This window comes from Sardina pilchardus, chromosome 10 (genome assembly GCF_963854185.1).
Source record: "Sardina pilchardus chromosome 10, fSarPil1.1, whole genome shotgun sequence".
Taxonomy (NCBI): domain Eukaryota; kingdom Metazoa; phylum Chordata; class Actinopteri; order Clupeiformes; family Clupeidae; genus Sardina; species Sardina pilchardus.
Window position 1 is genome coordinate 19,768,115 of NC_085003.1, and position 26,552 is coordinate 19,794,666.

Below are 26,552 nucleotides of genomic sequence, written 5' to 3' on the forward strand. Positions count from 1 at the left end.
AGGACATAGTCTACTTGTTCATTGACATTGACCCAGCTGACCCAGTGTGTTTTATTTTCATGTTTAAATTGCAGGTGAAATTAACAATTAACCACCACAGACGTGTTTCCAAGTAAGCTGTTTAGGGCATGATATAGCTTTTGCAATGATGCCTCATGTCATGTCCAACATTTACACACAGGGTATTAATTTACAAACAAATTAGGCCTATTCATTTCAGAAGTATTTGAAATGTAGAGCGAAACCGTGTCGTGTTCAAGTAAAAGGGACAACCACTGAAAAATGAAACTCTCAAGCACTCAATACACTATGCTTTACTGTAGGATTAGACATTGCAATAAAAGATTTCGCCTGTCTACAGTGTTTTACTGTCGCCCTAATTTCTACCGTTTCTGTGCACCCATGACATACCAAACAAACGTGACTAGGATAAACCTACACGTGCGGAGTAACCAATCAATGCGAGGCATACCACGTCGCTCATTTTAATACTCTGTACACGTGTCACTCTCTTGGCCAATGAAACAGAAGAGCGGAGGAAAACCATTACGTCTGGTGTCGACTCGCGGGGACTGATCGCTCGAACTCCAAGAAGCTTGAACGTGTCAGCGATATCTAAGATGAATATAGTCTGAATCAAATAATCTGATAACATCAACTGGATTACTAGCATGGACTAAATCGAAGTCATGGTCGTCAATTCTGTACATTGGTTCCGAAAAGGACTGCGTCTTCACGATAATCCGGCTTTACAGGAAGCCCTAAATGGCGCGGACACTGTGCGCTGTGTTTATATTTTGGACCCGTGGTTTGCTGGTTCGGCGAACGTGGGAATAAACAGATGGAGGTTTGTAAGCTTCTTTTAACGATTTAGGGAGAGCTGACAATTGCGGTCCACAATAGATTACATCTTGAAAATATTTGTTGCTTGGAATATAAGTGTAGCTTTTGCAGAAGCCAAATTATGCATGGGTTGGCCTCCACAAGACATAACTAGCGCATCCAACTGTTAGCTTAACGCTAACGCAAATGAGGAGTGAACTATAACAGGATATGCATTTACTTAAACAATTTAAACATACACGTTTTCATTTTCTTTTCTTTTATATAGTATAGTTACACGTACGGGGTTCGCTCTCCATTGACTAGTACAGTAGGCCATTTGATCAGCCACCTTAGCTACAAAGCTAGGCTAATTCTAACATTAGGGTTGCTCGTCTGTAAACACTGTAAACACCGGTTTAGGGAAACTTGTGAAAGCAGCAGCGAGCTTATAAAGATACACCCTATTGCCCATGAGATCCATGTACAAGAAAATAGTAAGTAAATGGAAGGGTCAACACGGCAATGTATTTAATGGCTCCTTCAGATGGCTGATTTGCTAAGTAGCATGCTATCATGCTAACGCAGTTTGCTCACGCCCACTTGGTCACTTGTGTTTTTATGTAACACCTGCAATACTCAGTATTTGTGCGTCATTAATTACAAGCTTATGCATGCTCACACGATACCATACAGTTAAATCACACATTTGTCCGTAATTTGTGTCACGTAGAATGAATATGTCAAAAGTTCGAAAAAGTAATACACAACGCTATGACGACAGTGACGGATTGTGAGTCTGGGCCACATGAGGTCATCCAAAGGGAATGGCTACTAAGTCAGTATATGTATATTGACATTCATTTTGGGGGATCACAAATCGCCACCACTAGCCGAATAGCGTGTTTGACCTGTACATTTCCTCAGGTTTTTACTGGAATCCCTGGAAGACTTGGACACCAGTCTCAGGAAACTAAATTCAAGGCTTTTTGTGGTGAGAGGCCAACCAACAGATGTGTTTCCCCGGCTTTTTAAGGTCAGTATTGTGTATCATGTGTGGAAATTTCAGGTGTACATCTTGTTATTATGCAAAGTTATTTGCATACATTGAATAACCTGTAGCTTGTTCACTTTTTAAGTAGTTTTGATGCTGCTGTTAATAGAATATTATGAAACATTATGTTGCATGGCTCTGAAATGTTATGAGTGGATAGATTTGACTAAGGAAACTCACCTCCGTGGTAGACAGCACATGTCTCATAAATGGGAACGATATTGGATCATTTATTTTGCGCCTGGTCGCTCAGCTAGAGGGACTGTCTTAAATGTTGTCCGTTTTATTCAGAGCCACTGGACATACTCATGGATGGATAGATAGATAGATAGATAGATGCTAGATAGATACTTTATTGATCCCCAAGGGGAAATTCAAGTGCTCATGGCCAGAGGTAAGCAGTGGGCGAAAGGCTCTGTAACCAGAAGGATTGATGTAGTGAACATCCTCTAGGTAATGGATTCAGGGACATTATGTTAATATTATTTGCAGTCCCACATGGCAAGAGACATTTAAATAGCTTGAAGCAACGTGACAGATCCTGTCACCTTGAGCTTCCAAGCGATTAAACATTTTGTTTTCGTTTGTTTTGTTGTTTTGAGATTTCTTTTTTTATTTGTGTTGTAGCGAGATGCTTTGACGTGTTTTTACATGAAAGCATTCACTTTTAAGATTAAATGTCTTTGTTGGTCTGGTCTGTCTCCATTGCCTGTAACTAGGAGACGTTCTTGTGCTTCTAGAAGAATATGTGAAGTAGCCTTCAAACAGATCCTCATTTAAGAGAGGCTGTGAAGGAGAGCACAGGCACTACATTCAAGAGCACTTTCATTTCATCACATAGTCAAGGTGCTTGACATTGTTGAAATCTAAATCTAAGAAAGTAATGTTATTAGGTCTTGAAAGGACCGAGGTGATGTTCCCCAATTCCTCAGATTTCTGAATTGCTGTCAGTACCTGTTGAGAGGTCTGACCAGATGTTTTTCTGGTGTCCACTGCTGGATAAGTTATTTTGTTGGTTGCATAGTCAATAACTTTGGATCGTGTTGAGCTGCATGATGACTTGAGGCTCAACTTGATGACGGATGACTGACATTGGTCGGGTTTCCCAGATTCGTTAAGAAGCTCTTAAGTGCTAAGAACTTCTTAGGAGTGTTGTTAGAACGTTCTGATAGCGCTCCTAAGAAGTTCTCAGCACTTAAGAGCTTCTTAATGAATCTGGGAAACCCGGCCATTATCTATACCTGTCAAGCAACAATATCTACCAATTTTACCTTAAAGGGACTTAATCAAAGCTAACAATAACAAAATCTACTAGTGAAAATGGTGTCTCGGTCATTGTCACTGCACATCCAGGGCGTCTGGCCTTACACCATTTCACTTTTGTGTACAGCGACAGAGAGGTGGCCCTTTTTCATCACGCTAGGCCTTTTAGCATAATTTGAACACGCCAGGCATCCAAGACTCAATCCAAGACAATTTCTCACATAATGGGCTACTTATGGCATGGGATGCCTGTTGTGGTTATTGAGTAATATCCAACTGTAAGATGAACAGCAAATCAAAAATATTGACTGTAGTGTAGATAGACTGTATTTGCCAGCAGTGCAATGGAAAACCTAACCACCTGCATACCCAACTGTGAAATTGCAGCAGAATGAGTTGTGACTCAACCATTTCCTTTCTGTCTTTGGATACGGTTAAAAGTGGTTCACAGTTTGTCAACGAGGCATGAGGTTTTGATTGCCAAAGCCAACCAAATTTGATTGCCACAAGTTGGTGACCAGAAGCAACCAGGCAACCATTATGTCGAGCCCTGGATCATTTCTCTCTTGTATTATTGCTATTACATATTAAAAGTGTGTTGGGTCTGAGCCAGAGTTAGAAGTGAGATGGAGATGAATAAGTGTTATAATAAAAAAATAATGGTTTTACATTTCATCAATTCCTCTTGATAAAAAATGAAAAACTAACATGTGAAACCTCTCTGTCCCTCTCCTTCTGTCAGGAATGGAACATCACCCGTTTGACCTTTGAGTATGACTCGGAGCCGTACGGGAAGGAACGAGATGGAGCCATCATCAAGATGGCGCAGGAGTTTGGGGTGGAGACCATGGTGCGCAATTCCCACACACTCTTCAACCTGGACAAGTAAGTCATACACCAGACCGAGTGGAGAAGAACTAGCATTCAGTCAGTCAAACGTCATAGGATATATTCAGGTGAACCAATTGAGGACCCGCATCTCCGCGCTTCCTTTTGTCTATTGTGTATTGTTAACTCTTCAGTGGCTGGTTCTGAAGTGTTGTGATTAGTGATGGCCCGATACCGATACTGGCATTGGGGATCGGGCCGATACTGGGCCCATTTGGTCGTACTCGTAAAAATGCACTGATAGAGCCCACCGATATACCACAGAATTACACTGCGTCCCCTAAACCCTAGTAGCTGAGCTGCTGCAGTGCTTTCATGTAGCCTATTCGCGACACTTATTTCAGTCTTGCACTTCAAAAGCATACAACCAGCTAGATTCTTGTATCTGCATTGAATCAACACCGCTAATACCCTCAGGCAAATGTTTATCAGTTTAAACTATAGCTCACCTAAACTATGCATGTGGCATTCACTTAGTTGAGTGTACTTGTTTATGTGCGTTGTTGGTGTGTTGGTGTAGCTCTACAAAACAAACTCGGAGTTTTCGCTTCAGTAGATAAATCTAATTTGCATAGTGTGTTATTTGTTCATATTTGTCATTTTTACTGAGAAATATTTCCCTCTCCTGCCTCTGCTCCAGATGGTAACGCTAGTCGAGTCATGATAAGTCAGCGCTCAATTCACTTCAACAATAAGTCATGAGCCACAGGCTGATGCAAGACGTCGTGCCAGAAATCAACGCTTTATTCAGTGGGCAATTTGCTATGTGCACAAACGTTTTTAGTAACGCCGTTAGATTTCCGGTGTGTTCGAACCCGCAGCTATTGCTATGGTAATTAGTGTCTACACGGACCCGGTTGAGTGTTGCACCTAGCGAATCAAGCAACACGTTGCGATAAAGAAGGATTTGAGCACGTTGAAATGTGTGTTATTGGGAAAACAAGATATTCTGTGTCTTAGTGAATATCTAAGGAGCAGAATAAAACAGAAGATGCCGTTTCAATATAGTTGGAAAGTCAAACGGCAGTACTAAGTGACTTTAGTGCACTGAGCCCATAGTGTAAACAACGCATAAGTCTCGTTCACTGACTCTGCTTTGGCAGCCATTAGTAGACATGCTCTGTGGCAGCAGTAGCAGCATCTTCTCTCCTTTCCTCTTATGCTGAGAAACACACACTTACTATCGTTTGCTAAAGGCACTTCAAGGAGCCACTCCACTTTAACAAAGGCCTCTACAGTAGGGTCTCGTGGGATAAGATTGTGTTGCCTTATCAGATTTTAGTAATCATTTTATGCTAGTTCTTTTGTGGTAGAAATGTTGGTATCGGTACTGAGTATTGGCAAGTACTCAAGTGTAGATGCTTGTACTCATACTCAGTTTGAAAAAAATGGTATCGGGACATGCCTAGTTGTAATTGAGAAGGTCACCTACATCTTAGTCCAGTTATACACACACACGCTGAAACCCTTCTAATTGCAATGCAAATAGTATTGGAATTATGTAAGGTTTTTTCATGCGACTTGATGGTTGACTCCTGCAGTTGGAGGAATGTAAAGCAGGAATGAAAAGGATAAGAATTGTATTTTAGAAAGCCATTGGCCTACTTGAAGCATTGTTTCAGTACCCTGAAAAAGTTTCCCCATACGGTGTTTCACTCTGCACTTAAATGGGGCACTTCACCACTGCCTGAACATTACAAAATCATTTGCATATTAAAAACATTAAAAACTTTGGGAAACAAGGAAAGGGAAGTTGCTATTCTGGTAGTCACATTCCTATCTATATAAAGATAATTTCATGTTAATTTTCTAAATCCAGTAATACCTGTTTTGCTAAAGGAGATAGTAAAGATGGCCTTAAACATTTTGTTTTGCTGTGTTCTGCATAGACTTTTTGTGTGTACTGTAGACCATGTGTTAGGCTAACGCTTGTGTAACATTTACACACTGATGGTGTGCTACACCTATAGTTGAATAATCCTTTACTTCTTTTTAGTTCTGGAGGATAGTGTAACATTTGTTAATGCACTATTATGAGGTATTTTATGCATCTTATTACCTGAGATCAGCAATGCTCTTTGGTTGCACAAATCAGTAGGCCTACAGTATATCACTCAGACGAAGCTTTGGGCTAATAGATATATCTTTGGCATGGATTGTTAAAAATAGAGATTGTCATTAATGGAGAAGTCATTTGCTTTTAATGGAAGAATATGGAAATGAAAACAGCATCTGCTGCGGTATTAAGTGTTTTGATTGTTCTGTGTGTATTGTAGTCTAATGCCTGCATATTAATGGATGTGTACGTGTGTTTTCGTGTGGGAGACACAAGTGGAAGTTTTGGTGTGTTTGTCTGATGTGCTAATCACGGTACTTAATTTCCATGAAGAATCTGAAGTGCCAGCTGGCCCAGTAGCTTGCAGGCTGCTGCTGAAATGTGACATATGGTTAAGATAGATAAGGCTCGGGGGTTCCACGCGCCATTAAAAGGCTCAGGCCCCTGGCAGGGAAATAAATAACATGACCTGCGGTGTGTGTGTGGAAAGTCGAACAGCCATCAGCCGTCCAGCCTGTCAGGCCAGTTTCGTCACTCATATCAGGACTTATCAGACTCAGCAGAATCAGAATGAAAGTGTTACACAGGCAAGGGCAGGATCTCAAGGTTCAGTTGGCATGTGATTGCAGTTCAGTCCTTCGATTACACATTGCACCCATTCTGCGTAACGTCCCTGCAGTGGCATCTCGACGGAGGCTTAATCAGTACCTGACGTGCAGAGTGGCCCGCGGGCCTGTTTATGGCTCGGTATGGGAGTCAGAGGCGAAGGTGTTTGTGCGGTTGGCACAGTTCAGTGTGCTTCTGCTCTTTGACCCGTGCGCTGCCCCATGTGTGGGCACCCAGCGGCGGGCAGATCAATAGCTGAGTGCGGCGGGGCTCTGCTGGGCTGCTGCGGCTGGTCTGGCCCGGTGGGCGCTCGTTCCCAGCGCAACTCTGGCCTCCACACAGGCATGAGTCACTCCCAGATGATTACGCGCCGTTTGCATAAGTGTGTAAATTGCATCTGCGCTCTCTTGACCTCGCAGCATCAGGAGAAAAGCTTTCAACTTAGTCCTGGGATCATGCGTGTGCTCTGCACCCCCCCCCCCCTCTCTGTCTCGCGCGCGCTCCCTCTCCCCTCCTAGTGCGTCAAAAGGTGTGTGTGCGCCAGCAGAAGCAGTTACATAAAAGCAGGTGCTCGCTAACGGCCCACACACTTTCTGTCGTCGCCGTCGTCGTAGTAGAGGCACCAGGGTGTGCATCAGAGAGACGCGTCTCTCTCTCTCTCTCTCCCCCTCTCTCTCCCCCTCTCTCTCTCTCTCTCTCCCTCTCTCTCTCTCTCTCTCCCTCTCTCTCTCTCTCTCGCTCTCTCTCTCTCTCTCTCTCTCTCTCTCTCGTTCTCTCTCTCTCTCTCGCTCTCAGGCAGTCAGGGCCACCTGCTGTGCGCTGGCAGTTTTTAGCACCCCAGTGGCCGAGCGGCGCCACTGCAGGTCACACTGCCAGACATGTGAGGGAGGAAAGGGAGGGGCCGTAAGTAGGCCGAGGAGTCACAACTATGGACATGTGCCGGCAGGCGTGCACCGCCAGACCGCTGCTGACACATGGGAGCCTCCTGACTCCAGAGCAGCGAGCCAATGGGAGCGAGCCGCCGCTGGCTCAGTGTAGATGCCCGTTGTATAATGTGAAGAAGGCTATAAATACAGAAGGCCTGTAACTTTATCAGGGCGGGAGAGCTTACCTGCGTTAGCATGCACACATGTGCGTCTCCAAAGCCTTGAAGACCATTTTCACATTTTTAGCTTTGGTTTTTTTCCCCTCCAAGAACTGCTTTGGTTTCATAACCTCTTTTTTTCTTCTCTCTAGACTGTTTGTGTGTCGAGCAAGAAGGATTTTATTTGGCCTATTCTGCACCAATGACCCAAAATATTGAATAGACCAATAATGTTAACTGTGTCTGAGTTCAGCGACTCGGGCTGCATCCGTATAAAACTCTCAGACAGACCAATGTCTGTACATTTGGAACACTAGATGTATTTTAATTGCTTTAGGTTGAAAAGGAGCACCTTAGCCTGTATGTATGTATTGAAATAGGCCTGTGTCAAGAACTGAAACCCAAATGGGGCTTATGGAGAGGGCTATGGGTCAACATATGCAGGCCACAAAGCACACTCTTTACATTTGCTTTCAATGTTGTACATTAAATGGACATCACGAAGGACATGAAGCAAGCAAGGACATGGTATCAAATGAGCTGGTTGCCTAGGGCAACTGCTAATGTTAAGGCTGCTGACGTATTCTTTTGCCATCCAGAGTGCAAACTGTACTGGGGCCTGATGCGTTTTCGGTAGTGTTTTCATGACCTGCTCGAGTGCGGGTGGTTCCTCGGGCCATGTGGGTCTGTTGCCTCACCTGGGCTGCTCCCTCCCCGACAGGATCATCGAGATGAACAACAACCGGCCGCCGCTCACCTTCAAGCGTTTCCAGGCCATCGTGAGCCGCCTGGACCTGCCCCGCAAGCCGCTGCCCACCGTCACGCCCCAACAGATGGACGGCTGCCGCGTCAAGATCGCCGACAACCACGACGAGAACTACAGCGTGCCCTCTCTAGAGGAGCTAGGTAAGCGCGTGCAGCCACACACACACACACACACACACACACACACACACACACACACACACACACACACACACACACACACACACACACACACACACACACACACAACGAGCACTACAGCGTGCCCTCTCTAGAGGAGCTAGGTAAGCGCGTGCAGCCACACACACACACACACACACACACACACACACACACACACACACACACACACACACACACACACACACACACACACACACACACACACAACGAGCACTACAGCATGCCCTCTCTAGAGGAGCTAGGTAAGCGCGTGCAGACACACACACACACACACACACACACACACACACACACACACACACACACACACACACACACACACACACACACACACACACACACACACACACAACGAGCACTACAGCATGCCCTCTCTAGAGGAGCTAGGTAAGCGCGTGCAGACACACACACACACACACACACACACACACACACACACACACACACACACACACACACACACACACACACACACACACACACACACACACACACACACACACACACACACACACACACACACACACACACAACGAGCACTACAGCATGCCCTCTCTAGAGAAGCTAGGTGAGCGCGAGCAGCCACACACACACACACACACACACACACACACACACACACACACACACACGACGAGAACTACAGCGTGCCCTCTCTAGAGGAGCTAGGTGAGCGCGTGCAGCCACACACACACACACACACACACACACACACACACACACACACACATAACGAGCACTACAGCATGCCCTCTCTAGAGAAGCTAGGTGAGTGCGTGCAGCCACACACACACACACACACACACACACACACACAGCAGTCCTGTCTCACACACACACACACACACACACACACGACGAGCACTACAGCGTGCCCTCTCTAGAGGAGCTAGGTGAGCGTGTGCAGCCACACACACACACACACACACACACACACACAGCAGTCCTGTCTCACACACACACACACACACACACACACACACACACACACACACACACACACACACACACGACGAGCACTACAGCGTGCCCTCTCTAGAGGAGCTAGGTGAGCGCGTGCAGCCACACACACACACACACACACACACACACACAGCAGTCCTGTCTCACACACACACACACACACACACACACATACACACACACACGACGAGCAGTACAGCGTTCCCTCTCTAGAGGAGCTAGGTGAGCGCGTGCAGCCACACACACACACACACACACACACACAGCAGTCCTGTCTCACACACACACACACACACACACACACACACACACGACGAGCACTACAGCGTGCCCTCTCTAGAGGAGCTAGGTGAGCGCGTGCAGCCACACACACACACACTCACACACACACACACACACACACACACACGACGAGCACTACAGCGTGCCCTCTCTAACCACAGCAGGCTCAGCCACTCCTGAAGGCCTGTACAGTAGTGGCCATAACTAACCACAGCAGGCTCAGCCACTCCTGAAGGCCTGTAGAGTAGTGGCCATAACTAACCACAGCAGGCTCAGCCACTCCTGAAGGCCTGTAGTGGCCAGAACTAACCACAGCAGGCTCAGCCACTCCTGAAGGCCTGTACAGTAGTGGCCATAACTAACCACAGCAGGCTCATTCACTCCTGAAGGCCTGTACAGTAGTGGCCATAACTAACCACAGCAGGCTCAGCCACTCCTGAAGGCCTGTAGAGGCCATAACTAACCACAGCAGGCTCATTCACTCCTGAAGGCCTGTACAGTAGTGGCCATAACTAACCACAGCAGGCTCAGCCACTCCTGAAGGCCTGTAGAGGCCATAACTAACCACAGCAGGCTCAGCCACTCCTGAAGGCCTGTAGAGGCCATAACTAACCACAGCAGGCTCAGCCACTCCTGAAGGCCTGTACAGTAGTGGCCATAACTAACCACAGCAGGCTCAGCCACTCCTGAAGGCCTGTAGTGGCCAGAACTAACCACAGCAGGCTCAGCCCCTCCTGAAGGCCTATAGAGGCCATAACTAACCACAGCAGGCTCATTCACTCCTGAATGCCTGTACAGTAGTGGCCATAACTAACCACAGCAGGCTCAGCCACTCCTGAAGGCCTGTAGTGGCCAGAACTAACCACAGCAGGCTCATCCACTCCTGAAGGCCTGTACATTAGTGGCCATAACTAACCACAGCAGGCTCAGCCACTCCTGAAGGCCTGTAGAGTAGTGGCCATAACTAACCACAGCAGGCTCAGCCACTCCTGAAGGCCTGTAGAGGCCATAACTAACCACAGCAGGCTCAGCCACTCCTGAAGGCCTGTAGAGGCCATAACTAACCACAGCAGGCTCATCCACTCCCAAAGGGCTTTAGTAGCCGAGCAACATCAACCCCAACCCTAACCAATTACATCACACTCGGCCACTCCTCGAGTGGTCAAGCAACCTCAACCCACTGCAGCCCGTTCAGCCACACCACCTGTTGGTGCAGCAGCTTTGCTTTTATGTATAAAACTCACTTGTTTAATGTCTTGCACATTTTTATATAGTATATTATTAGTTATTGGGGAATTGTGGAGCCCACAATGTGTATTTTATGACCCTGCCTACTATTAGCCAGCTGGCATATTGATTTCAAGGCTAACAGTTGGCACGGTTGCTTATGAAGTGTATACCTGTACTGATATATGCAATATCAGAGAAAGAGTTATATAATAATGCTTTACTGAATTGTATAATATCACATAGGGACATCTGTACAAATGTTCTACAGATGCAGATTTCCCTAAGGATCTGTGTGTGTCTGTATTCTCAGGGTTCAAGAATGTGAGTCAGGCTGCAGTCTGGAAAGGTGGTGAGACTGAAGCCCTGGAACGACTTAACAAGCATTTAGACCGAAAGGTGGGTGGTCTGGACTGTTACAAATCCTTTGCTGAGCTGACTTAAGTTGTGCTCCTTATGTTATTTGCTAATACAGTTTGTTAGTTGCTTGTCTTTACCTAAAAACAATCAAACCATATCATTAGTATGTCATGTTTCCTTGTGGTTGATGTGATTCCTCAGGCATGGGTGGCCAACTTTGAGCGGCCGCGGATAAACATGTTGTCGCTGCTGGCCAGTCCCACGGGGCTAAGTCCCTACCTGCGCTTCGGCTGCCTGTCCTGCCGTGTCTTCTACTACAACCTACGGGAGCTCTACCTGCAGGTAGCGTAACTTTTATGTGTTGACCGTCATTATGGCCTCAGACAAACATCACAAACATAGCTCATGTTGTGCTAAGCAGTCATGCTACATGTACATTATCCCAGGCAGGATTATAACAGTAATAGTTGTAGTGTCTCAGTGTAGTCTGTAAACAACATTCAAACTGCTGTAGAGGATTGCATTGCTCTGCATAACTTTAAATTGATTGATCAAAGGCCAAGCCTTCGGTCATCTCAAGTTCAGTGATGTAAGTTCAATTCCTTCCAGTTAGATGTTCTGAAGTATGATTGTTTCCTTTTCTCTTGATCTCTTGCCATAGAGATTAGCCAATGTTCCCATCCAATTCCAAATTATGCACACACACACACACCGGGGATACACCGCTCCCGTAATTTGAAAGTGATTACAGTACCAGTTTTGGCCAAAATCCTACATATGCTTCCTTTAAGGAAATAAATGTGACCTCATGTCAGATGTTCCATTTGTGTTTAATGCAGATCATACAAGTCACTCAAAGAAATTGTGTTCAGTTTGTCAAGTCCTTCTGATTGCTTTTTCTGTGTTATCCTCATACTTTATGCACTGTATATTTGCACATATCTATCATTTTATGTAGAATACACTTTTCGAACACACTTAGTTTATATCCAGTGTGAGTTCAGTTAGATCCGTCACTAGCCATGCTGTACTCTAAATGCAAAAAGAGTCTGTCATGCTCCCCCTGGCCTGTAGATCTGTGTATGGTGACGGTGCTTGTCACAACATCAGAAGCAGGTCAATGGCTGCAGTTTAGATGCAGTGTTTAGACATATCTGTCTCAGCACACTAGTTCTTCACACCACACTGTGGATCTCTATGAGCTCTGACCAGTCGTGGCAGCAGCCTTCTGCCCATGGCCATTCTCACCTAGTGGGATGATCTGCTCGTGTCCCCGGCGTGTTGTATTGTGGACCCCCTGCTGGTGTGCGTGGTGTGATGCTCGTGTTCTTCTGGTTTGGTCTTCCCTCAGCTCCGTAAGCGCTGCAGTCCTCCGCTCTCGCTCTACGGCCAGCTGCTGTGGCGGGAGTTCTTCTACACGGCGGCCACCAACAACCCCAACTTTGACCGCATGGAGGGCAACCCCATCTGCGTGCAGATCCCATGGGATCACAACCCGGAGGCGCTGGCCAAGTGGGCCGAGGGCCGGACGGGCTTCCCCTGGATCGACGCCATCATGACCCAGCTGCGGCAGGAGGGCTGGATCCACCACCTGGCCCGGCACGCCGTGGCCTGCTTCCTGACCAGAGGAGACCTGTGGATCAGCTGGGAGAGCGGTATGAAGGTAAGGAATGGCATTGGAAAACCACTGCTGTAGCTTCAAGGAGAGCCTGAGTATGGACTTGGTGTGCTTTGGTAAACCGTTTGGCAACTGGTCTGGAGGATTGCTGAGAGTGAGTAGACTCTTTGTGCCCGCCTGCAGCCACAGAGGTCGGTGCTGAGTGCCACAGTTGATGCTCAGGTTCATTAGGTGAGTGCAGATGCCAGACATTCAGCTATGAGCTCCTCCACAGGCTGGAGTCACACATTGGGCTTGAATGGTGGGCTTTTGTCACCATCTGGAGGTTGGACCTCTTCATACCCTGTGTTTTTGGGGGAAATATGTTTCATGTCATGTGACTCATGCAAGGGAAAGATCCAGTGTTTTGCTGGATGCATTGTGTGATTAAGTGATTTGGTGTGATGTGGTATGATGTGGTATGCACTGGCCTGAGCTCTTGTGTGCGCATTCCCTCAGCTCTGAGAGAAGTACTGGAGTGATGAAGTCTTTTCACAGCAGTCCATGGCTGCTTTTGGAAGCAAACAATACACCACACTGGCTTTTATTGGATATATAAAAGCTTTTTATAAGTTCTGGCTTAGAATGTCGTCTCAACACCATGTTGTTGTAGCTATGCAGTCTCATTCTGAGGAATATTGCTTTCTGAGCACCCAGATTTCATTGTGCTAGTAGTGGAGAGACGATACAGTCATGATATTTGGGCCATGATATCACAATATCATTGTGATTCTTTGCATCTTTCAAAACAGCATTGCAGGTCTTTTTCCCCGTATAATGCATTGGTAAAATGCATTATACGGGGGAAAACATGATTCAATTCATCTGACTTCTCATTTGATTCAATCTTCTCATTTGATTCTGTGAACAAAATGCACATACTGTACTGTATGTCAACTCTTGCTCGACTTACTCTACACATACAGTGAGTGCACTACCCAGTGAATGGACTATAAGTGTACCGTGAGTCTCTGCAGCCATCTTGGCAATTAAAAATTCCCTCCTCTGTCTTGTGCCATTTTGTGGACTTCAGTTGCAGAAGCATCCCAGTACTTTGGCACTGCTGTGGTGCAATAAATATCGCTGTACAACACTCACTGTATGGACAGTAACTTACTGAGCTTTACTGTATCTTGGTGTGTGGTCATTGGCACAGAAACTGAGTAACTTTACTTCTGTGTAACCATGTTAGGCATATGAAATGAACCATATGATCAGATTCCCTTCGTATGGATAAGAATCAAGTGGAGACTTTGAGGTTCTCTCCTGGTTTACATTTGCTGAAGTGGTAGAGTACATAGCCTTGCGCGTGTACTAGGGATGCAACGGTTTTCAATAATTTATTGAACCGTTCGGTTTGGCCTGTTCGGTTCAATAGACTCACCTAAACCGCAATATTTCGGTATACGCGACATTAAACTTTTTATTTAATACAAGGTTATTGCACGCGCGTAGCCTGGGAGCGATAGCAAGGAGTGCTTAGGACCCGGGGGATGAGTTTTCTCTGACTGTTCAGCTTGCCTCTCGTCAACCTTGCAACAACCAATCAGAATTTTACTGAATTTCCCAAGACCCAATAAGCACGTTGAAATGCAAATGAAGGAGTCATGTGAGAAGAAACAAACTTTACCGGCGGCTGCACGATCATGGCGACATTCGAAGTAGCCTACGAACAAGTCAAAAAGACCGTCAGTAAACAAAGCACAGTGTGCAAGCACTGCTTCACAACGATCACCTAATAAAGGTAACACATCCAACATGTCGGCCCATTTGCGCCATCATCACCCGGCTGTAACCTTAAGTGGAGCAGCACGGAGAGCTAGTTTGCCACCGAAAACCCAACCATCCATTGCTGCAGCCTTTCGGCAACAATATTCCTATAATTTCCAAAAACACAAAGACGTAACGAATGCGATTGGCGTGTTCATAGGAAAAGACATGATGCCCTGCCTATACGGTGGTTTTGGGTATGGGATTTCGCTACATGATAAATGTTCTCGATCATCGCTTCAATATCCTCCGGCACGCATTTCAGCAGTAGCCTAAGATTCCTGAACTGTACGAAGTGTGTAAGAGAGAAGTTGAAAAAGTGACTTTTAAAGTTTACATTTTATGCAACATACTTAATATTACAAAAGGGCTGTATGTTCTGTAAGACAACAGGTAGGCTAAGGGATAATCAACGACGCGCCGTGCGTTTATAGGAAAATAATGCACGTTCGAAGTGGTAAGGACCCGACGCCGCAGGCGGACACTTCGATAAGTGCATTATTTTCCTAGAAACGCACAGGGCGCGGAGTTGATTATCCCGCTTATACCACTGCTACTATCATTTTCATTTATATTGCCGCTGTCTTAGATGCAACATTGCTGTTTTTACCGTTACATTCACATTGGCGAATTAATATTCAAGTGTAATAAGCCCAAAAGAAGGGAACTACATCATAGCCGAGCGGTATATAGAAAAATAATGCACGTTTCAAATAGCGCACCACAATAGGAAATTGGACCAAGCAGTGGTATAATAAATAAATAATTACACATTACTTTATGCTGCACTTCACTATGGATAATATTGCCTGTTTATGACAGAAGGCAATTATGGTGTTCTTTTCTTATAATACATTTTTGTGATTCTGCTTCATCTGTGTCTGGCTATGCATTTAATATTTTCTCTGCAAGTGTAAGTAGAAGCACATTGTTGATTTGAAATAGAAAAGGCAAATATAACCTCCTGTATGCTAGAGCCAAGATAATATTGATATATTGAAACCGAACCGTTACCGTGGCCCAAAAACCGTGATACAAACCGAACCGTGGCAAAACTGTACCGTTGCATCCCTAGCGTGTACACATAGTCATACACAAAGTTGGTCGTTCTGTATTCACAAGGCTGTTGCACTGCCTTAGATTTTGTTAAAAAATTGTTGCCTGTATCATGAATGAGTACCAAAAGCAACCTGCTGGCTACTTATGTTTTGTAAATAAATGCATGATCAAGTAATGCAAATTTGTCATATATTACTGTGTTGGGTGATTTCCTTACTTGATTTGATTACTTGCAACTTCAACATATTCAATAGAATATTTTTATTTCTGAAATGATGGTCAAATCTAGCCTGGATGCCAGACCGAAGTTTAGCCCCGCCTCCATTCTTTTTCTGCAGGGAACTTCGGTCTGGCACTGCTCCGTTCAGCTGCTACTATTCGAGATACAGATCTGTTCGGACCAATCACATTTCACAGGGCGGGCTTTACGTGATGATTGACAGATGAACAGCAGTGACGTTCACGGCTGCATGCGTCCTCGTTCAACGAGTTGGGTGTGAGACCATGTTGGCTTAGGTTGATTTTGATTGCAACAGAAACGCTATGGCTATGAATGCATAATTTGTTCATGCAGTTTGGCCTTTCGTTTATCTTAGCTATTGAAACGGAGGTTTTATCATGGATTCGCACAACTATTTCTGAACACTTAGACCAACGAGGATATGTGGGAAAACTTCAGTTTCACTTTCACCCAGTTAAAACAGCATGTTTGGGTGATGTTGTTCCCGTTTGTTTAAAAATGTCTGTTTGCTCGTTGGGTTAACGACACACTTCCCCAGCTGTTCATTGCATACAGTTTGAAGGAATTATTTTTAAAAACGAAGGAGGATGTTTTCCATAGCCTACCCTGCTACATATTTCTGTCTTAGATTTCGCAGATACTGACAGCCAATAACTTGTTCTGTTTGGTTTGGTCTATCCAATGAGTGCAGAGCTATCCCCCCGCACTGTATCGGTTGAATCACGCCCCATAATCGCAGCTGAATGGAGCAGTTTCAGACTCATATTCTGATAAGAATTGAGTATGACATCGTCAGGCTAGGTCAAATCATGGTCAGTTCATGTGTTATGATCTGTGATAATGTTAACTTTACCAGGTATTTTGAATGACACTTACAGTTGTGATGCTTGTTGGAAATAAGTCAGAGTCTTCACAGAATGCTTATCAGATCTGGGAACTCTGACCATGTAAGGCTATTAGGCCTCAGTTTGAACTGGCTTGCATTGAGATTTTGCATTGAACTCTTATTGATTCATGTCAGTTCACGTATTGATCACACTGTTTGTTGTACTTCTCGCCCTGTTCTATTAAGCATACTTTGGCTACACCCATACTATTCCGCTTTCGTTTGAATCTGAGACACTTTTGTGATGTTTTTTTTTGCCTCTCGTCTACATTATTCCAGCGTGAACAATTTGAAAAGGATGCCGGACCCATATTCATTAGAAAATTCCGGCATTGCATTTTAATGTGGCCAGAAAATGGTAGAGCCTTCCCAAAAAGGAAGCCTAAAAAGGTTGAAAAGCTTAGCGTGCTACTGATGTTTGGGGTCAGCACTGTGCGCTGTAACTGAAAGATTGTTTTGATTTACTGATTCCATCTCTTGCTTTTGCTGCGCCAGTGCCAGTGTTGCTGTTGCTAGGTGCTGGCTAATGCTGTATCATGCCTGCCATTATGCCGTCACACTCACCAGGCCTGGCTGTGTAGCGGTCATCACCGTTGGGCCAGTTATTGGCCCGTGCTCCTCCTCATATGTACAGTGGAGATACAGGGATACAGCATTTACAGAAAGGACAGAGATATGTATGGGGGAGGAGTTGCTATGTACATTCAGAGCCACATACCTGTTAAGCTCAGAAGGGATCTTATGTCATGTGATGTTGAAATGCTATGGTTACAGGTTCATCTACCCCACTTAAAACCTATATTGCTGGGGTGCTGTTATAGGCCACCAAGTTCTAGCAGTCAGTATCTTGATAATCTGTGTGAAATGTTTGAAAGAGCATGTGACGAAAACAGAGAAATCTATGTACTGGGAGACCTAAACATAAATTTTCTTGCATCAAGTTGTCCTTTGAAAAAGAAAATTCTTAGTATCACCAGTGTCTGCAATCTTGTTCAGGTTATTAACCAACCAACCAGAGTGTTCACTAACAAGAACGGAATTGTATCATCCACATGCATTGATCACATTTACACCAATGCTGTTGAACTCTGCTCAAAAGCCATATCTGTTTCCATTGGTTTTAGCGATCATAATTTAGTGGCCATATCTAGGAAGGCTAAAGTTCCAAAGGCTGGGTCAAAAATTGTATATAAAAGATCTTACAGGGGTTTCTGTTGTGACTCATATATGAATGATGTTAAAAATATTTGTTGGTCTAATGTCAGTAAACAAAGAGATCCAGATACTGCGCTTAATGTCTTCACTGAACTGTTGGTTCCAGTTATGGATAAACATGCACCTGTTAGGAGACTAACTGTAAGAGCTGTTAGGTGTCCCTGGGTTGATGATGAATTAAAAGAATGCATGGCTCAGAGAAGTGAAGCAAAAGAAGTGTCGAAAAGGTCAGGCTGTACATCTGATTGGCAAGTATATTGTAAACTGAGGAACTATGTCACTAAAATGAATAGAAAGAAGAAGAAATTGTATTATGGATCAATGATAAATAACATAAAACATGATGGAAAGAAACTATGGGGCACCCTAAATGACATCATGGGCAGAAAGAGCAACTCGGCTCCATCTTTTATTGAAGTTGAAGGGTCTTTCATAACTAAACCTATGGATATTGCCAATTATTTTAATGACTATTTTATTAGCAAAGTTTGTAAACTGAGGCAGGAAATGCCAACACCACACAGTGAGCCATTGTATTCATGTATACAAAACGAAATAATGTATGACAGGAACTGTTCTTTTGAATTCTGCAATGTGACCATAGAAGAAGTGAGAAAACTTTTATTGTCTATCAGTAATGAGAAACCACCAGGTATTGATAACCTGGATGGGAAGTTATTGAAGATTGTAGCGGACTATATTGCCACTCCTGTATGCTACATCTTTAATCTTAGTCTTGATAGTAATATGTGCCCTCAGAATTGGAAAGAGGCTAAGGTAATCCCTCTACCTAAAAATGCCCGTGCTGCCTTTACTGGCTCAAATAGCCGACCGATCAGCTTGTTACCTGTTCTAAGCAAACTGCTGGAAAAAATTGTATTTAGTCAGATACAATGTTACCTGTCACTGAACAACTTGACAAGCAACTACCAGCATGCTTACAGGGAAGGACACTCAACCTCCACAGCGCTCACGCAAATGACGGATGATTGGTTAAAAGATATGGATCAACAGAATATTGTTGGAGCAGTACTATTAGACTTTAGTGCTGCCTTTGATGTAATTGATCATAGCTTACTATTGAAAAAACTCAAGTGTTATGGCTTTACTCCATCTGCCATAGCATGGATAGAAAGTTATCTAACCAATAGGACACAGAAAGTTATCTTTAATGGAAGCCTCTCAAATGCACAACATATACATTGTGGGATTCCGCAAGGTTCTTCACTTGGACCATTGCTCTTCTCCATTTTTACAAATGATCTCCCACTTGTTTGTAAGAAAGCCTGTGTGTCTATGTATGCAGATGATTCAACTCTCTATATGTCTGCACAAACAGTTGAGGAAATCACCTCAGCCCTCAACAAAGAGTTGCAGGAGGTTTTCAATGGATCTCTGATAACAAACTTGTCCTGAACATATCTAAAACCAAGAGTATTGTATTTGGAACAAAACACTCATTAAGCTCTAAGCCCCAACTCAATTTAGTACTGAACAATGTTGCAGTTGAGCAAGTACAAGAAATAAAGCTCCTGGGGGTAAACTTAGACTGTAAACTGTCATGGTCAAGGCATATAGATTTATTGGCGCAAAAGATGGGGAGGAACATATCTGTAGTCAAAAGATGCTCTTCCTTTTTAACACCTCATCTGACCAAACAGGTCCTACAAACCCTGGTCTTGTCACAGTTAGACTACTGTTCAGTGGTCTGGTCAGGTACCACAAAAATTAATCTAGGGAAGCTTCAGCGGGTACAAAATAGAGCAGCAAGGCTTGCCCTTAAATGCACACAGAGAGCCAATGTAAAAAACATGCATGACCAACTTTGCTGGCTGACAGTTGAGGCGAGGTTGAAAGCATCGCTTCTTTCTTTTATAAAGACCATAAATATACTAAACAAACCAGACTGTTTGTTTAGACAGCTCACACTTAGTTCCAATGTACACACATACCCCACTAGACATGCTACTAGTGGTAACTACACAATTCCACTAACCAAAACAACACTGAAACAGCGCACAGTGCTATGTAGAGCTATGGTTGAATGGAACTACCTCCCAGATCAGATATCAAAAATCCAGAGCAAAGTTGGTTTCAAAAAACAAGTAAAGCAGCACCTTATGGTTGATTGCACTAAATAGTATGTACAGTAGCCTACTGGTTTCTATTAACTCTTTTTCCTTTTTGTCACTTCATCTCTTGTTGAGGTTTGTCTGTGTTGTGTGTTGGTGGCTTAGTTAGTCATTATTTTTCTGTTTTTCTTTTATTTGTTTTTTTTTATTTTATATATATGTTGTCTTGTTGATTTCTTGTTTGTTATAGTGTGTGGACCCCAGGAAAAGTATTTTCTTTTCCTGTTTTTATATCTGTTGTGTTGTATGTTGATTTCTTATTTGTATGTTGATTTTCTTGTCTATTATATGTTGTGTGTGGACCCCAGGAAGAGTAGCTGGTGCTTTTGCATCAGCTAATGGGGATCCAAATAAAATCAAATCAAATATGAGCACACTGAGGAAGGCGCTAAGCCGAAACGCGTCTGTGCAATAAAAACACGTTTATGCAAAGTGCGACCTTTTTCCTTTTCTTAGTAAACATATAAGTTTGGTCTAGCACTCTCAAAAACAAACCTAAGAGACTGAGTGAAGCTCATACCGTACAAATGATCCTCCTCATATGGCCCTGCTGGCGTCTGCTGGAGGTGAAGAGTGGCTCTGAATGCCCGTGCTTGTGTGTGTTGCTCAGGTGTTTGAGGAGCCTCTCTGAATGCCCGTGCTTGTGTGTGTTGGGCAGGTGTTTGATGAGCCTCTCTGAATGCCCGTGCTTGTGTGTGTTGGGCAGGTGTTTGAGGAGCTGCTGCTGGACGCTGACTGGAGTGTGAACGCGGGCAGCTGGATGTGGCTCTCCTGCAGCGCTTTCTTCCAGCAGTTCTTCCACTGCTACTGCCCCGTGGGCTTCGGCAGGAGGACGGACCCCAGCGGAGACTTCATCAGGTACGCAAAGCACAGCAGCACTGTCGGGGTTTGACCGTAATAACTTGCTAGCCGTCACACTCGTACTCAGTCGTGCACTCAGTGTACATGGCAGTGGGCTGTGGGGACCTTCACGTGAACATTTGCCATGAATATTCATTTTAGAAATATTGTTAAAGCTAGCTCCTCACTAAAAACAGACCTGTCTTTAAAATGTGTGTAATGTCACTTTACTGTCTTGGTTCAATCCACCAGGACCAGGACATTTACATGAGCATACATAAAAAGGATATATATACTTATAGTTGCCATGAATATTAATTTTAGAAATATTGTTAAAGCTAGCTCCTCACTAAAAACAGACCTGTCTTTAAAATGGTTCAGTCCACCAGTTCAAAGCGACGTCTCCATTCTGTGAAAGGTTTGTGTGGTACTGTACTGTGAAGCTAAAGAGTTCCCTTTGCCCTGTGCAGGCGCTACATCCCAAAGCTGAAGGACTACCCCAACCGCTACATCTACGAGCCCTGGAATGCGCCGGAGTCTGTGCAGAAAGCGGCCAACTGTGTGATTGGGGTGGACTACCCCAAGCCCATGATCAACCACGCAGAGGGCAGCCGCCTCAACATAGAGAGGATGAAGCAGGTCTACCAGCAGCTCTCCCACTACAGAGGCCTGAGTGAGTGATTCCCCACACACACACACACACACACACACGCACACCAGATTGATCTGAAATGCGGTAGTATTGGGCAACGCTCAATACTACAGCTACGCTATTGTACAGAGCCTATAGGCTCTTCTCAACGTCTCTCCTCGGACCTCTGGCTCCTTCCCACTGATCTATATAAAGAATGATGGGGAGGCAACGATGGGATAGCCTATCCAGTGTTCTTTATAGATCAGTGGGAACGAGCCCGAGGACCGAGGACCGAGGAGGGATGTTGAGAAGAGGGCTCATGTGTTTTCTCCAAGCTACAGCTTACAGCTCCATGGAGCCTTTGCTCTGGTTTTTCCCAGCTGTGGTGAAGAAGTGGCGCTGTGGCCATGCGTCAGAGCAGAGGCTGAGTGTGGCTCTCAGTGTGCCCCCTCTGTGTGCCCCCTCTGTGCTGTTCACACACAGTGTCTCCACCTCTGCCATTAGTCTTTGTGCTGTTCGGTTGGAGCTCCGTCAGCTCCACCCTATTGAAGTCATTTACACGCCAGGGGCCTTTTGATCACAGCACTGCCATGAGCCACACACACACACACACACACACACACATACACACAGCTAAAAGACACTGGTTGACTTGCTCAAAATGATGTATGATGATGGATGCAAATATGAGCTATTATTATTACTATGCAGTCTATGTGCTGGTGTAATAATAACTGAAAATCACCTGGTTGCTCCATTCAGAACAGTTGTTAGGCTTGTGGGCAATCTGGTGCCATTGTGCCCTGCTTGCGTAAAAAAAGAATAGCTTTCTTGCTGTTTCATGAGGTCAGACTGACACACAGAGTAAGTTGATTGAACTTTTTTCTTTGCTTGCATCTCTCTCTCTCTCTCTCTCTCTCTCTCTCTCTCTCTCAGGTCTTTTGGCATCTGTTCCCACCATCCAGGAGGAGGTGGAGCCCTCCCTATCCGACGACTCGCAGGCCAGTGGCAGCAGCACCACTGGTAAGAGCAGGAACACGTGAGGTCCAGGGCTCGTCCGTAACACAGCAATTGCACCATTGTACAAAATCGTCATCAGCGTTTAGGAAATTCTGGGAAACTTAGACCAGTAGCCATTACATTTGATGACCATATTTTTATATTCTCTTTTAATGTATATTATTTACATCTCTTTATTTGTATCTACAAACTGTAATAGCTTGTGAAAGCTCAGTGTATATAAAAATGTCAGTTCTAAAAAATGGCATTGTAAAAAGTAGAGAAGGTCAAATGTTTGAAATCCATTGCTCTGCATTTGTGCTAATCTGTTCGTCATGCCATCTGTGCATGTGATGTTGACGGTTCCTTATTTTCAAGTGTAAAATCAGTGAAAACGCATTGAAAAGAAAGATGTGGGATTGTAAGTGTAACTGCGTTCTCACATATGTTTGCAATGGTTTTCTCAGGTAAATGGTGGTCATGCATGAGTTCAGTCTGGAAACTCTTGCTAGGGCTGCTGATTATGAGAAATCCCCTGGCTAGCTCTGCGTAGGCTAGTGGAGTCCTTTCACTCATGGCTCTATGATGTCTTTATTTGTTTGTGTTCGTCAGCAACAGTTATGCAGCAGTCAGATTGGATGCATTTTCTTCTGACACCTGCAGCATCTTCAGTAGATGTAGTCCGTTTAGCTAAACCATAGCCTACTACCATGTCATATGCATAGATTAAGCTCATAAGAGTTTCCTGACTGAACCACAAGTCAATAAGACCGTTTGTGAGGCCAAGACAGTTAGGATCATAGACATATATACATATATATATATATGTCTATGGTTAGGATAGTCATCCAAGTGATGAGTGACCACTGTGCAAGGGCATCAGATGTATACTGTAACTTACATTCTGTGCATTCAACACCAAACTGAAATCATGTAATGTCATTTTGAACCACTCCCTAACTCCCTTGCGCAAACAATAAAATAATGTTATTGGAAACGGTTCACCCTGTCTATATGTCTTAATTACATAGACACTTCAGGTCATGAAAAATGAGACACTAGTCAAAATGGTGGGGGCTGTTAGCCCTACCACATTGGATGATTTTCACAGACAGGTTTGGCAGCTAGTCAGCAGCACAGTGTTGCACTAGTTGAACATAGTGTGAAGGTTATATGGGAAATAAATGAGCCAATAGCACACCACTTTAGCCATGTGCACAGCCAGTCTTCTTCTACCCCTTCACCCTGCTGTGAACTAGTGTTTGCTGGGGTATACGGGGCAAATCTGGCAATACAGGGACATCATAGCTCATGGGAAATAAACTGGTGCCTAGAAGGCTCACTGGCACCAGCCCGTAACTAGCACCTACTTTGCATTGTTGTTCTTCAACCATGTGCAGTCGTGATGCTCTCGTTACCTTCGTAAGGCATGTCAAGACAGTGCTGAATTAGCTGTGTTGTGTGTGTGTGTGTGTGTTTGTGTGTGTAGTCCTTGTGTGGACCCTTCCTCTGAGAGGGCACCAGGGTGGACATCAGCCCAGTAGCCCCAGATTATTGCCAATGCAGTGCCTCTCCAATGGTTTGGTAGATGGCTTCAGATCACTCAGGTTTCCTATCCCGGCCCAATAGTGTCTTGGCGCTGCTGACCCATCCCAAAAGCAGTGTCCCTTTTTCTGTATTACATGTGAAGTCAGAATGTGAAGAACTCTTCTTGTAGACTTTTTTTTGCGGTTGGTTATGATGAATCCTGAATCCTTGAAAGCAAATTGAACTTGCCTCTGGATACTCAAGCAGTTTGTTCCCCAAGTGGCATGGGGTATTAACGAAACCAGGAAACCTTGTTCAGGTCATCTATTTTATGTATCAATATGGGTCCCCGTGGGCCACCCTGCCTATGGGTGGAGTAGGTGCAAGTCAAAAGTTGGAATTTAAAGGCTGCAGGGAACATTTTGTCTCCAAAACATGAACTAGCAGGCCATTTTAGGGCTGCCTGAATTTTTGTGAGTTTAAGAAGTTATAGAATATGCGCCTATAGGACCCCCCCAAGGGCCATTTTCACAGGAAAAAATAGGAACCATTTCCTCAACAGCTTTGAAACGGCAAAATGTAGAAGGGGCTGAGCACTGGGCTGGGCCATTGCACCTGTACACGTTCAAGCGACCCCCCCACAAGTCCCTGAGTTAAGAGGTGGCCAATATCTTTCCAACTACCAAACATGTCTGTTCATCAACCCTACCTTCAAATTTGTATGTAGAGAGATGCAGTATAGTAGAAAGGTTACTACAGAAAACCTTTCTACTATACGCAACAAGAGAAGATCCTACAGTAGTGCAGAAGGGGGAGTGCTGTTGTTCACATTTCTACTATAGAGTGTTCTAGAGGCCTCCTAGCTGACAACCAAACAGCAGTTCTAATCGGGTGAAACTGTGGATGTCTGCGGTATCTCTTGTCACCTGTTTTTCCCAACACTTGTGACTGAAGCAGTATATCCATCCCACCAGAGTGAGGGCTGTCACGTCTCTTGGTGGTGTGTGCAGCTCTGCTACTGTTGCTCTCCTCAGCCTCCTCCACAGACCAGAGGAACCCCTCTCTGTCCCAGGCCACCACATGGCAGCTCATGGGACGTGCATGTCCGAAGGGTGACTGGACACCACCAGCATGTCCCCCCGTGTCCCGTCGGTAACAATGGGATTGAACTCCTCTTTTTGTCCGTGATCTTCCTCAATCACCTATCTCAGTAGTTTTAAAGCTTTCAGGGGTTCAGGGCAGTGTCTTTCTGCATGGCTTTGGAGAATGGCAGCAACCACCTTTTTGGCTGTTGGGTGATTTTCCCACAGAAGGCCAGTGCTACTCTACTTTTTTTGTAGATAAGTGCTGATAAGTCCAGATGGTGGCGGTCATCTCAGTGTAAAACTGTTTTATATAACACCACTACAAACTTGTTCTCTCTTTGTTAGGACCCAGCAAAGCTGTATTGAATTGTCTTATCTGTTTATTGCCTCTTGTCCAAACAGATTGCCTGATTAGAAGCTGCTAGCACATATTTTGGATTATTATGTCTAATAAGATGCAATGTAGCCGTTTTGTGTTCGTGTGGTTCCCAGGTGCGATGTTAAAATGTCAGAGAACCCCCACCACCACCACCAAAATGGTCACAACAGAAGCTACGCCAGCAGTGGTCACCTCCACAGCAGCAGCAGCACCTGCAGCAGTCTTGTGTCCAGTCATGCCGGCGCAGCCCCAGAGGAAAAGAGGCTGCCCCACGGAGCTGCAGGGGGCCCAGCACTGCTCGCAGTCCAAAGTCCAGCACACCAGCGAGCCCGCCACCAGCCAGGAGTAACCTCCGGTACTGACCTTCAATACTCCATACAAATTTACCGGAGCTAAACAATACCTCTAATTATATGGCGGATGTCTATAGACATCATGACACACCTCATTAACTGTGCTTACTGGACCATTATGATTTAATTCTACCATTCTGCCGCCCGGCTTTCTATTAAGCCAAGTGTGAACGTCCTCGGCTGTGTGCTTTGGAGCCATTCCATTAGAACATCAGCATCTAC

General features: G+C 44.7%; 1 protein-coding gene across 1 annotated transcript in view; it reads left to right on the forward strand.

Annotated features, from left to right (window-relative positions):
- The first annotated feature begins 539 nt into the window (after positions 1-539).
- Positions 540-26,552, forward strand: part of cry2 (cryptochrome circadian regulator 2) — a 29,240-nt gene continuing 3,227 nt past the window's right edge. Inside the window, exons 1-11 of the mRNA XM_062546907.1 lie at positions 540-847; positions 1,750-1,858; positions 3,882-4,024; positions 8,495-8,679; positions 11,507-11,592; positions 11,755-11,895; positions 12,905-13,216; positions 21,220-21,371; positions 21,824-22,026; positions 22,924-23,010; positions 26,091-26,332. Of these exons, the coding sequence (XP_062402891.1) occupies positions 690-847; positions 1,750-1,858; positions 3,882-4,024; positions 8,495-8,679; positions 11,507-11,592; positions 11,755-11,895; positions 12,905-13,216; positions 21,220-21,371; positions 21,824-22,026; positions 22,924-23,010; positions 26,091-26,326 (1,812 nt within the window). The 5' untranslated portion in view covers positions 540-689 and the 3' untranslated portion in view covers positions 26,327-26,332. The remainder of the gene's footprint in view (positions 848-1,749; positions 1,859-3,881; positions 4,025-8,494; positions 8,680-11,506; positions 11,593-11,754; positions 11,896-12,904; positions 13,217-21,219; positions 21,372-21,823; positions 22,027-22,923; positions 23,011-26,090; positions 26,333-26,552) is intronic.